General features: G+C 41.7%; 1 protein-coding gene across 1 annotated transcript; it reads left to right on the forward strand.

Moving 5' to 3' along the window:
- Positions 1-4,572: 4,572 nt before the first annotated feature.
- On the forward strand, positions 4,573-6,024 carry LOC113294674. The gene has a single exon (XM_026543055.1). It carries the CDS (start codon positions 4,573-4,575, stop codon positions 6,022-6,024), a length of 1,452 nt encoding a protein of 483 aa, XP_026398840.1.
- Positions 6,025-14,134: the final 8,110 nt, after the last annotated feature.

Below are 14,134 nucleotides of genomic sequence, written 5' to 3' on the forward strand. Positions count from 1 at the left end.
TAAGATAGATGATACAACAGGCGTATTGAGATGAGATGAATTGATTTCAATTTATAGGCAGAAGGTACCCAGAGCAAACATCAAGATAACATCGTGAATAAATTAAATGGGGGATTAGGATAACAACATGCAATTTCAGCAGAAAACGAGGAGCAGCCAAAGCCAAAAGCTTGAAGTAGCATTGAATTAGAGAAGCAGGAGATGAGGTGTTTAAATGGGGTTGAGCCACCTATTGATATTGATTCTTCAAGGTAAAGTGTCTCAATATTTTTTCGAATCAGAAGTGGGATATGAGATCATTCTGAAAAGTAAACAGTGTTACCTCGGAAAGGTGAAGAGCAAAACGGCCAGAGCAGAGGAGAATTAAGGCGTATCATCATTACAGAGCGAGAGAGCCAATAGCAACGATGGAGCAGCAGCAGCAGGAGACAAAATCGGAGACAAAATTAGAGACCAACATGACCAATTGAGCAGCACATCAATTGACGGTAGGGTAGAAGAGATTGGGGCAAATTCTTCCATAGACTCATCAAGTGCTAAATATTGCATATTTCTATACCTTTTTATTGACATTTAACCCATCTTTTGCGCTTTAAAATCATATATTATCCCAAATTTTGTATTTTCATTGTTTTCAAAAATAAATACTTTTACTAATTAATTTTATGTTTTCAGGTGCTAAATAAAGATTGGATGAATCGAGGGGCCAAAAGAGCAAAGAAATAGTGACAATGGAAGAGAGATACCAAAGGCTCCCGCTGGAAAGCAGTGAAGAATATCTTTTGTGAAGGATATTTTATGCACCTTATCAGCAAGTGAAGATTATCTTTTGCACCTCATCCGCAAGTGAAGAATGTAGTTTGCAAGACTCAAAGACTAGGTGTGGGCTTGAGATATTAGCTTTGAAGAATGTTGGGCCTAGAAGAAGATCTTTCAAGAGATAAAACCTAAGATCCCATACCCAAACTCGTTTCCGATCTGAGCCGTCAGATCCGAGTTAGATGCTCAACATCCAAGGCATCTCCACATTGCACATCAACGATTGATACTCCCGCCCCAAACTCCTACTTTTCTTCTCCAAATCAAACAGAAAGCCAAACACCTCCTTCGTACTTTCATCCTCTCCATACCCTGCAAAACCATCAATTCATCAATCTCTCCATCAATCCATTCCATCCCCGACAAATCTCTGATCTATAGCCATCGATCAACCTCCTTGTCTCTTTCTATCTTTATTATAGCTTCTTCCCAAAAACAGTAACCCTAGAAGTTATGATTGAGAGAGACAGAGCTAGGGTTAGCCTCAATAGCTAAAAGCAACCATCAAATCAAGAGTTGCAGGAAGAATTGCAGAGGGGGTTTGTCGGGAAAACACGAATTGAGTGAGTGGTGGTTCTTTAATTTATCAATTCTAGTAGTTTGAGAAGGAATTGGGTATAAATAGGGTTCTCCGTGAATTATGTAATCATCCAATTTCAGTTGGACCAACTAGTTATCTTAATTAATTTGTGTTTTAATCATCTTCACCATGTTCTAAATTCACCTGCTAGGGTTTAGATGAAGCCCTAGTTTGCTACTTGTTATTCATGTTAATGGCAGTAACCTTGTTGTGCTTAATTATCTTAGAATAAAATTCAATCTTAGGACTTCAATACTTTACTTTCACAGTGTATGCCATGTATCCATTGTAGTTAGAATAATATTGTATTGAAGAACTACAACTCATGCTTAATCCAAAATATTGATCTTTTGATTAGCTGTGCCCTGAAAAGACAGTTAATGCTTAGGAGAAATACCTTAGTTGTGATTGAATCATTCATATCAAAGTGACCTTAGATATACAGAGGATTGACATCCCTTTTATCATCAGTTTTAAGGACAAGGTTAGTGTTATGAGCAGAATAACTGGTGTAAGTTAGTGGTGGACTCATAGGCCCTAGTACCCTCCTCATCATTTGTTTTACAATATCTTGCTTTACACTCTACTTTGTTATTTCAGTTACTTGAAAATCATCTAGTCGTATCGGCAAAACCCCTTGTTGTTACTCTCATTCTGAATCAGTATAGTGAGACCATAGTTTCAGCCTTACACCCTCCAAGTCTCTGTGGGATCGACCTGTATTTGCACCTTACACAATTGTCACTGTGCACTTCCAGTCATTGTAGGTACTGTTTATAATCCTACCAAGTTTTTGGCGCCGCTGCCTGGGACTCGGTATTGGTGTAATTGTTTCTTTGATTCCATCTTACTGATTTCAGCTCAAGTTTTGTATATATTTGATTTCAGTGTTGGATTATCTCTTATCTGTCATTAGTTTTAATATAGCTATTTCAATCCATCTGTATATATTTCATTCTGTCATTGCCATCTTGAGTATAACTTGCATCTAAAGATTCTTAGCTGCATCTGTAGATTGTGTATATACTTGTTAGATTTTACTTTATCTGTTATAGTATAACTTTTTTGTAGTTTTAATTTTCATCTTCACAACATATCTCCATCTTGCATTTTGTTCATTTTTGCATACATGTACCTTGTATGGTAGTTTACTGTAATCCATCTGCTATTTATCCTACATCTTATTTCAGTAAGCTAGCTGAATCTTTGTCTGATATTCATAATAAGTTTGGCGTAGTATTTTCATCCATAACTAGTTTTGCTCAGTCCATTGTAACTTAGTTTTTGGTCTGATGTGACTTAGCTGTTGAAAATTGTGTTAGCACAACTTAAAATTAGCTTGCTTCCTGTCATTTATATATATTTTCCCTTTTAGTAGTAGCTGTAATTTTTGAGCCTCTATATTCAGATCTTTTAGTTAGGAATTGCCTAGTTATTCAAATAATTCATCAGTTGGTTCTCAGTATTTGTCTTGCTACTCTAGTTGTTAACCATCAATGATAAACAACTACTTTCTGTGTTTCTTTGCTTCACATGTACAAGTCTGAGAACTGATGACCTCTTTTGAGTAAACCAGGTACCTGCGAAACTGCTGTGCAACCCAAGAAGGAGAAAGAAAAAGGAGCGGAACAAATCTTTGGAATTTCCTAAACCCGGTTTATACCGGCGGTATCATTCTAGACCATTAAAATCTCTGATAACTTCCTTGGTTGCTTATTAAAACTGCGGCATCACTGTTTAGCAGTGAATTTCTGAGTTGTTGACAATCTGTCTTGAAAGATAAACGATGTTCATCTGATAAATTAGTTGCCCGACAGAACAAATTCCATAATCTAGCAAAGTTTAAAAACCTGTTTATGCACTAAATTTGTTCTTTCGCTGTGATCTCTTAATCTCTACAGAACCTGTGCATACGTCACTGAAACATACTGTCATGTTCATAAGCGTTCATAAGTGATATTTGAGAAGCTTGTTGACCTGCTGAATCTGTCGAGTCTTGTGTGCTACTTTCAAGTTTTAACTTTTGATTCTCGAGACTTCCAGTCTCTGAACTGTGATTCTCTTGCTTGTCTGATCTGCAACATCAAAACGATGTATGCACAAATTCTAGGGCTAGCCTGTTGACCATGTATTGTCCTCTTGTATTGCTTGAAACTGAGTTGCACATTTGTATCTTGGCTGAACCGTACCACATTGTGAATCTGTGTGTATAAGTCTGAGAACTAGCTTTGGAATCTCATAGGCTTTGTGTCTCTGTATTGAGAGTTGCTTGTTTGTCTGATTGCTATAACATGATAACTAGTATGCATGCTAGGCTATGATTGTTACTTTCGTGACCAAACAAACTGACTAGTTAGAATTAGTCAAGAAGACATAGTTGACATACCCACTTCTGAAGAGAACAACCCTGACCAAATTGAAACAATGGATGAAGAATTGAACCAAGACCGTAGTATGAAGGATCACATGTACCCAACTCGGGCAAGCCATCCCTCATGCATTGTTTTACCAGCTGATGCTGGTCAACTTGAGCTAAAAGCTAGCACAATTAATATGTTGCCTGTGTTTAGAGGGGTTGATGTTGAAAACCCTTACAACCATGTAAGAGACTTTCTAGATATATGTGGGGCTCTGCATTTTAACCAAATGCCAGAAGAGTCCCTCAAACTGAGTCTGTTTCCTTTCTCTCTGAAAGAAAAAGCCAAGTCCTAGATGAATTCCCTACAACCAAAGTCCATTAGAACATGGGAGGATCTTACAAAAGAATTTTTCAAAAAGTTTTTCCCTAACCGAAAGACTGCGACAATTCGTCAAAGTCTGAATAGTTTTGTGCAATTAGAAGGTGAGACCTTATCCAAATATCTGGAAAGATTTAATGAATTATTGGGCTAATGTCCTCACCATGGTTTTGAAAAATGGAGACTTGTGCAAATTTTGTATGAAGGCTTAGATGTCAACACCCGAACCACAGTTGAGTCAACGTGCAACGATTTATTTATTGACAAAAGTACTAATGAGGCTTGGTCTTTCTTATTTAAAGTCGCTGAGAAAACTCAGTTGTGGGAGTCCATCCGTGAACCCAAAAAGACCAATCATGTGCTAATGTCCATAGGATCGTGTCCGATTTTGAAGACAAAGCAAATGTTACATCTTTGGCTAGGAAAGTAGAAGCGATGGCACTAGAGCTGAAGAGTGTGAAAACAGCTGACCCTACTCTCTATGACCAATTTGAAATGGTCGCTTGTGCCGCATGCCATTGTTCAGACCACCTAGTGGATAATTTTCCAGACCTACAAGCATTTCAGGAATCTATATTTAAACAAGCCAATGCTTTGTATCATAAGCAAGAGAATAACCCTTATTCTCAGACCTACAACCCCGGGTGGAGGAATCACCCTAATTTCTCATGGTCTAAAGGGCCCGTACAGAGGGGTACAACAAGTAATAATCAAGGATATTCATATCCTAGAAACCTCCAAGTACAAACACACACACAATACCCTGTAGAGAAAAGGCCTAGCTTTGAGGATGGTGTAAACCAAATGAATCAAAACCTTTTGCAATATCAGAAGTTAAATGACCAGAGGATTGCGAGTTTAGAACTCAAAATGGGTCAACTTTGTGATGCACTAAACGACAGAGAAAAAGGAAAACTCCCTAGTCAACCTCAACAAATTCAGAAAAGTGCATTTCAGGCAAGCACCTCAACTTGTAATGATACTCCACGAGATCATGTGAATGATGTCACCACTCTTTATAGTGGTAAATTTGTTGAAAACAATGTAGGTGTACCACAGTCAGTGGTGTCTAAATCAGACTCACCGGTGCATACAACTCCACAGAAAACACCTGTTGAGGAAAAGGAATCTGAGCATAATAGTGACTCTAAGAAATCCACTGATGCTAATGTCCCTGCACCATCTCATATCCTTGTTGCTCCATTTCCTCAAAGATTGGTGCAGCAGAATAAAGGTACCCAATACAATGAGATGTTAGAAATGTTTAAACGAGTCAATATAAACATCCCTTTTCTTGAAGCAATCAAACAGATACCTGCATATGCTAAATTCTTGAAAGATATATGCACACAAAAACAAAAGCTTCATGTGCATAAGCGTGCCTTTGTCACTGAACAGGTAAGTTCAATTGTCCAAAACAAGACCCCACCTAAGTTTAAATACCCAGGTAGTCCTACTATCACCTGCACTATAGGTAAACATACAATCGATAGGGCTTTGCTAGACTTAGGTTCAAGTGTGAACCTTTTGCCATATTCTGTGTATAAGCAACTAGGTCTTGGGGAGATGAAACCCACTCCTGTTACGCTACAGTTAGCAGACAGATCTGTGAAAATCCCTCGTGGTATTGTTGAAGATGTGTTAATCAAGGTTGAAATTTTTTATTTTCCTATGGACTTCATTGTGCTAGATACTCAACCTGTGCAATATACAGATAATCATATTCCTGTCATTTTAGGACGCCCTTTCTTGGCGACGTCCAATGCCATCATAAATTATCGTAATGGAGTGTTGAATTTGTCCTTTGGTAACATGACCGTAGAACTAAAAAATTTTAACATTAGTCAACAACCCATGGATTGTGATGATAGTGATTTGCATGATTGAGAGTCTGATCCAAGACTCATTTCCTGACATCTTATCGGTGGATCCTTTGCAAGCATGTTTAGATAACTTTGACTTAGATCTCTTTGATTCTGAGTACATTAGTGAGGTTCACTCTTTGCTTGAATCTGTACCACCCATGGATATTTCTAAATGGCAAAATGCAGTGGAACCACTTCCACTTTATGACTCCAAATCTTCCCCAATTCATGTCGAACCACCTACGCTTGATTTGAAACCATTGCCTGATACTTTGAAATATGCTTTCTTAGGTTCTTCTGAGACTTTGCCTGTTATTATTGCATCATGTTTAGACACGGAACAGGAAAAAAGACTTTTAGAAGTACTTAAAGAACATAAAGAGTCCTTAGGTTGGACCATCTCAGACCTTAAAGGTATAAGTCCCACAATTTTCATGCATCACATAAATCTCGAAGAAAATACTAAACCGTCTAGGGAAATGCGAAGGAGACTTAACCCCAACTTGAGAGATGTTGTTAAGGGTGAGTTCTGAAATTACTTGATGTGGGTATCATATACCCAATTCCAGATAGCCAGTGGGTTAGTCCCATTCAAGTTGTACCCAAAAAATCTGGCATTACTGTAGTTCAAAATGAAATGAATCAGCTAGTCCCCACTCGTGTAACCACAGGGTGGCGAGTTTGTATTGACTATAGGAAATTGAACACATGTTTATGAGTGAAAACTATTCCTGCCGAATTTGGTAATTTGGGGTGTGTGGATGAGGAATGAATCTAAACCCTAAACAAATGCACTGCACGGGAGTGCTTTGTGATTCGAGAAATCAATCTGTACAATTCTGGCCTAAACCAAGAAATGGTCGTCCCAGACTTGCTTCGGCCACAAAGTGAAGGAGATGGGGTTGATCCTAGGGAGGGAAGCGAAGAAGGTGTCGAGATTGTGAAGGTGTTGGCTATGTATGACTTGTATCAGAAATTTGAACTGGCTTGCAGAATGTAAGCTATCAGTTCCGGTGTTTGAATACGGTTGTATCAACACTTGCTTTTGTTGTCTTATCCTGTCGAAATAGGGAGGAGAACCTATTTATACAAGTCATTGAGCCTTACTCACGTATCTCGTGGGAAGTGGAGAAAGTGGAGTGATGGAGTACTGGAGTTGCGGTTGTTAGTGTTACACGATCAGTCTTGCCCACTTCTCCCATCATCATTAACCGTCCATGACTTCCTGACACGTTCTTGTGATGGAGCGTTGTGCTTTGCACGTTGTAAACCACCAGACCAATATCGCAGTATGTATCCCCAGTTTGTGACATGATTGATGTCTCGAGTGTGTGGATCGTGGGACCCACATAAGGTAGCATGTAATGCTAGGTTAAATAACTAAGTTATTTGGAATTTGATACTTGTAAAATATCACGTGAATTCTATGCATGTAATGCATCGAATATATTCAACATGTATGAAGCATCGTTGTTTTAAGGCTTAATGGAGTAAGTCACGATTAAGCGTCTTAAAATAGATGCGTGTCTAGCCATCTTCAAGTGATCGTTTGGGGTTGTACAGGTAAGTCCTGACTTGACCGATCGTTTGGTGTGGTAGCGTGGCGGATGGTAATTACCACAACACCTCATTGACCAGTTAACTCCTGACCGGGGTTGTATAACCAAGCAGGTGAAGTTGAAAAGACGAGATGATCTTTGAGACACTCATCTGCGACCGTTAGTGGAATTAGGGTTTATGAAGAGGTGCGCAAGAATCACTCTTCAGCTTGGTTGAAACCAAGCTTGGGACGCAATTTTGGCTGGGCCGATCGTGCATGCGTGTAGACGGCATGCCGGCGTAGGCACACATACCTCATTGTCTCGTGAAAGTGTTATCTAAGCCACTCAATTTGTCCGGCGAAGTTGAGTGGTTGAGATCAATTTGCGACAGAAATCCGGTGCCGCAAAGCCGCGCGTCATGCCAACTTCGGGAGCGCCTTTCGAGACGACCAAGCTTGGTCGGTCTTGGACGATTAGTCTGGTATACATACGGCGGGATGGTGTACACGTCCGTACCTTAATACCCCATAGAAACGTGATCTGAGCCACTCAATTTGTCCGGCAAAGTTGAGTGGTCGAGATTAGTTTGCAGTTGGGAGGTGTGACCACGCCTAGTTTGGGCGTGCGAATCGAGACGACCAGGCATGATATGCCTTGGCGATTGGGTGTGGAGATATGTGGGCCCACATTGATCGTGTTGATACTCACTGGAACTGCTTAATCGACTCCTAGACCCTTCGTTCGATCAGGTGAAAATGGACGCTCGTGATCGAAAACCCTAATTAGGGTTTTGCCAGCCGTGCGTGATGCCTTGTTTGGGCGTAAGAATTGAGACGACCATCCATGTTTGGTCCTGACCGATCGATCATGTATGTTGGCGGGCCACGGTGTTTGTGTTGACATGCTCCGGTCTCTTTGAATCTACATCTACACCCTCCATCTATGCCTGCGAAGATGGATGGTTGAGACTGATTTGCGACACATGTAATGTGCTGCAAACCCTAATTTAGGGTTTCTCGTCCACGCTGCTTTGGCTGGACGAATTTGCAAGCCATGCTACCCTTTTGTGGAGGCCAACCATGTGGGGTCCGCATTAGTCCGGTGTTGAACATTCCAATACCTGCTTGAGGGTTATGGATTCGATCTAAGCCATCCACTCATGCTGGTGAAGTTGGATGGTCGTGATTGTTTCTGAGACTGATACAGACAGTCTGGATGCTCGATATGGATAGTATAACACTCCGAGAGTTATAGCCTATACGGGTATTTCGTACGTGCCTCCTTATTTAATGCTTGTAGATTCGTGTTGCTCTGCTGAGAGCAACACTCGGTCGTCATGCCGCACCAATAATGATAAGAGGGAAGCAGTACAGGAAATACAAGGCTGGTCATGCATTAATTGGTAATGCTATAAGTTTATAGTGAAGAAGTATTCTCCACTTTATCAGTGGCTTTATCCTTTGCAGGATGTTAGCGCATAGTTTTGGCTTTTACAATTTTAGCCTTAAATGAAAATCCACCATCAACATTAAGTCCCCTGCCTAGCACATAATGGTTACACTATTGTGGGGTAGGCAGGAGATGGTGACAAATTTTTATAAGGAAATGACTACGTTAAAGTAAATACGTATTTACCGCATAGATAGACATCGCCAGGTGGAGCTGGTCAAATTAGGGTTTGGGAGAAAAGCACGACTCGGTCGGCGTCGAGACCTCCGGATAAGCTCTGTTGTAGCTGATTTGGTCTTCCTTTAGGGTTTCCTTCAACATGTATGCGGTGTTTAAAAACCGTTATTCATTGATAGGTTTTTCTTGCATAAACTCTATCTCTTTGACATATTGAACAATAGCAGATCATCTTCTTCATACCACCCAGGATCTTCTGTTAAACGCGTACGCCCATCTGAGGTTCAGGATGAACAACTTTGCGATAACTCTCCTGTTCGTGTTCGCCGGAAGACCGTACCAGTTCGCTCCTCCTTTTTTTTGCGGAGACGCCCATGTGTGACAATGGTCGATGATGATGATTTGACCAGTCCCCTTCCTTTAAATTCGAATACTCCCACTCCTGCGGATCTCGACGATGTCGATCTAGGTATCTCGTCTTACGAATACCCCAACGCAGGTCTTTCATTCGATATTCACATGAAATGTTTGTCTTCTAGCTATCGAACCATCGGCGGATTATTGGTGCGGAAGGAGTTCGTACCTTTATACAGAAAAGTATGGAAGAGGTATGGCCATATTGCAACCAGTAATGTAGTTCAACACTGTGCATCTGCTTTGGTTACCACGGTAAACTGCCTTCTTCCCCTGATTGCTGAGATGGAGGGTATCTCCATCCGTAACGTTGCCGAATCAAAATTTGAAGAGTGGGAGAACATGGTGTCTACCTGTGAATCGATGGAATTCAATGTGGGTTGGCTGCGTCAGCGTCTTGACATCATCAAGGTTGATCGAGCCGGCACCCTTGCGAATGTAGTTCTTGCTGCGAAGGCTATCTTGGAAGAAGAAAAGACTCTGGCTGCTGAATCGGAGAAGGTGGAGCAGGCAGTACAGAACTTGAAGAATATGACATAGAGATATCAAGCTAGACTGAAGATGATTCTCTCAAGGAATTATAATCTGTTAGATGCCTCTTTTAAGCCGCATTCAGCTGTATTTTCTCATTGTTAACGACGTTCATGTCAAAAGGTTTTGAACATCTTTGCGGAATAAATTGTACTGGTTTTTGATTGATGAAACAGGTTTTTTCATTAAAGCATCTCTGAATAAATTGATAATTCAAACATGTAATGAAAATAAATGCATGTGTTGTTGTGTCATGAGACAGAGCGGCCAATGATCAAGCATGATATGCCTTGAGCCATTTTCCGTTGATGACTGTCTCTAGCTTGCCTCTGTCCACTTTAATGATCTTGTAGTAGCCGGTACTGTAAGACTTGGTGATCATATAAGGACCTTCCCATTTCGGTGAGAATTTCGGTGCGGACATGTCTTGTTGGATGTGTTTGGCCGTTTTCAAGACCAAATCCCCCACTTTGAAAACACGTGGTTTCACAGTTTTGTTGTATGCCCTGGAAATTCTATTCATGTACACGTGAGTGTGTTCTTCTGCCTTTGCTTCTTCTGAAATCCAGAGTGTCCAACTCCGCTACTCTAGAGTTGGATGCTTCAGCCTCATTCCAGTGGACTCTGGTTGCTGCTGCAATCCTGGCTGATGGGATTTTGATCTCTGCTGGGAGAATTGCGTCTGCACCGTAAAAAAGTGAGCATGGAGAAACTCCAATGGAGCTTCTGGGTGACGTTCGATATGCCCATATCGCCATTGGTAACTGTTCATGCCATTCTCTAGGGTTGTCATGCACTGTTCGACTGATGATCCGGATCAGTGTCTTGTTGGTACTCTCAGCTTGTCTGTTTCCTTGAGGATAGTAGATAGTGGAGAAGACATGTTTAATTTCATACTCTTCAAGTAACTCTAGTACCTATTTGTTAGCAAAGGGAGTGCCGTGATCAGTGATGATATGCTTTGGCACACCGAAGCGACAAATGATATGTTCTTTAATGAAAGCCGCAATTGTTGTTCCTATAATCCCTCGTAGAGGAATGGCTTCTACCCATTTAGTGAAGTATTCTGTCGCAATTATGATGTACTCGTGCTGCTTTGATGACGACGGATTGATTTTCCCGATAATGTCCAGTCCCCAGCTGTAAAATAGCCATGGACTGCTTATCGAGTGTAAAGGGGTGGAAGGAGCGTGAACAAGGTTCCCATGAATTTGACATTTGTGGCAGCTTTTAACGAAAGCAGCTGCGTCATCTTCCATGGTCGGCCAATAGTATTTCTCGTGTATTTGGAGAAACAGTTTCCTCTTCCCTTGATGTTCCCCTTCGTGTGTTTCCTTCAGCATGATTGGGATTTATAACCCATCCAGGCATCGCAATAGATTACCTCCGAAGCTCTTGCGATACAGGATCCCTTCGTGAAATACGAACCGCTTGGATTTTTTCTTTATCTTGACATCATCCTTTTGATTAGTGGGAGTTGCCCCGTCGCGGAGATAGCTAATATACGGCTCTCTCCAGTTCCTAGTGTGGTTCACACTAAAAACCTCCAATTGGTGTGGAGGCGCTTGACAATTTGAGCAGGAATTCTGAAGTAGTCTGGATTGAGTCTCTATCTCTGGACAGTAATAGCCCAGGCGTTGAAGTCGTCGGTAAAGCGTTACCACCAGTGATTGTCCGCAAATTTCATTGTGAACATGGTTAAGTTGTTGTTGTGCCTCATCATCTCCAAGACATCTTGATAGAGAACCATCCGGGTTTTGATGATATAGCATATCATGGAGCATGAAGAAGTTCCGCAGAGTTTTGAGACTGACCTTTCCTTGGGACAGTGAGCTGCTGATCTCCTGAATGATCGGCGTTCGCCAATCGTGAGCCTCGGTGTCTTTGTATTGTGACAGCCATGTTGATTTTATGGTTCTCCTCTTTACTGTCAGGGTTTCTTCAAAACCTTCGAAATTCAATTTGGAAGCCAGCGTTGCTAGGCAAACGGCGTGTTTGTTGTTGCTGCGACCAATATGGGTTATGGTTGCATCGGCAAAGTAGTTTAGTAACCTTTGTGCTTCTGATCGGTATGGAGCTAGCGTTACTTCCTTCAATGCGTATACTCCATTCATCTGATTCACCAGTAGTTTGGAGTCACCTCTTATCTCCAGACGTGTGACTCCTGCTTGTTTGGCTATTTACAGACCTATGAGGAAGGCTTCATACTCTGCTAAGTTGTTGGTGCAATGGAAGTACAGCTTGAAGGAGTGTGAGAATACTTCCCCAGTCGAGGATACTAAGACCACGCCTTCTCCTCCGGTGTTACTGCTAGGGGTAGCGGATCCGTCAAAATACAAGATCCATGCTTCTTCCTCGACAACAGAGATGTCTGTAAATTCTCCAGAAAGATCTTCGTGTGGCCCCGTAGTGCCTTCTCCAGGGAATGCTGCTAATAAGTCTGCGACTGCTTGTCCCTTGATAGCTCTAGGCGACGTATGTGTTATGTCCAACTCCGACATTTGGAGAAGCCACTTGGCCGTCCTTCTCATCAGGACCGGTTTTGAAAGCAAAAACTTCGCAGGATCAGAATTAGATATGAGTACCACCTTGTTGGACAGTAGGTAATGTCTGAACTTCTGAATGGAATGGATTAGAGCTAAACATGCCTTCTCCGCCTTGGGATACCTGAGCTCAGCATCTTTTAATATTCGGCTGGAGTAATATATGGGGCGTTCGATTCCCTCATCGTCTTCCTGGGCGAGTAAAGACCCTACAACGGTATCGCTGGAGGCGGTGTAGAGACATAGCGGCTTCCCTTGGACGGGAGACCTTATGATGGTTGGAGATGATAGTATTCTTTGAATCTTTTGAAACGCTTCTTGTTGAGTTGCGGTCCAAATAAAATTTTCTCCCTTCTTCAGCAAGGGGGTGAATGCAGCGACAAGCTGGGCCAAGCCAGGTATAAAACGACGAATGTAGTTCACCTTGCCCATGAAGCTCTGATGTTCCTTCACAGTTTGTGGTGGCGGCATCGTGAGGATGGCTTGAATCTTGGACGGTCTACTTTGATCCCTTAAGCAGTCACTTGGAATCCCAGAAATTTTCCTGAAGAGACACCGAAGGCGCATTTCAAAGGATTCATCTTCAATTTGTATTCACTGCACCTTTCGAACACTTGTCGTAAGACTTATGCGTGATCTGCCCAAGCTCTTGACTTGACCACAATATCATCCACGTAGTCTTCTACTTGCTTATGCATCATGTCATGGAAGATTTCCATCATAGCGCGTTGATACGTTGCACCGGCATTCTTTAAACTGAAGGGCATAACAATATAGTAAAAATTTCCAAGAGGGGTTTGAAAGGCTGTCTTATATGCATCGTGTTCATACATCCTTATCTGATTGTATCCACTGTAACCATCCATGAAGGAGAACATGCCGTGTCTACTGGTAGCATCTACTAACATGTCGATGTTAGGCAGAGGAAAATCTTCTTTGGGGCAGCACTTGTTCAGGTCTCTGAAGTCCACGCAGCACCGTATCTGTCCGTTTTTCTTCTTTACTGGAACCACATTAGATAACCAGGTCGGATGGTGAATAGGTTTGATAAAGCCAGCAGCTAGCAACTTCTGAATTTCGGTTTTGATTTGTTCTTCCACTTCGTGTCTGAATTGCCTCAGAGACTGTTTGATCGGCTTGGATCCAGGTATGATATGTAGATGGTGAGTGACCAATTTTTCATCCAGACCAAGCATTTCCTCATACGTCCAGGCAAATACGTCTTGATACTCCTTGAGAAGCTGGACAAGACTCGCGCGTTTGTCTGTGGACAAAGTCGAACTGATAAAGACAGGCCTGGGAGATTCTTCATTCCCCATGTTAACAGTTTCGAGCTCGTCAGTTGTGGAGTTGGTGCCATTTTGTAACTGTCACGGAGCGTCCAATACTTCTTCTTATGGCCCATCGTTCTTGAAACACTCATCTGGGCGGAGAGACTGGGTGCCAGTCTCTCCTTCTAATTGCTAACAGCGGCGTC

The sequence above is a fragment of the Papaver somniferum genome, chromosome 7, assembly GCF_003573695.1.
Source record: "Papaver somniferum cultivar HN1 chromosome 7, ASM357369v1, whole genome shotgun sequence".
Taxonomy (NCBI): Eukaryota; Viridiplantae; Streptophyta; class Magnoliopsida; order Ranunculales; family Papaveraceae; genus Papaver; species Papaver somniferum.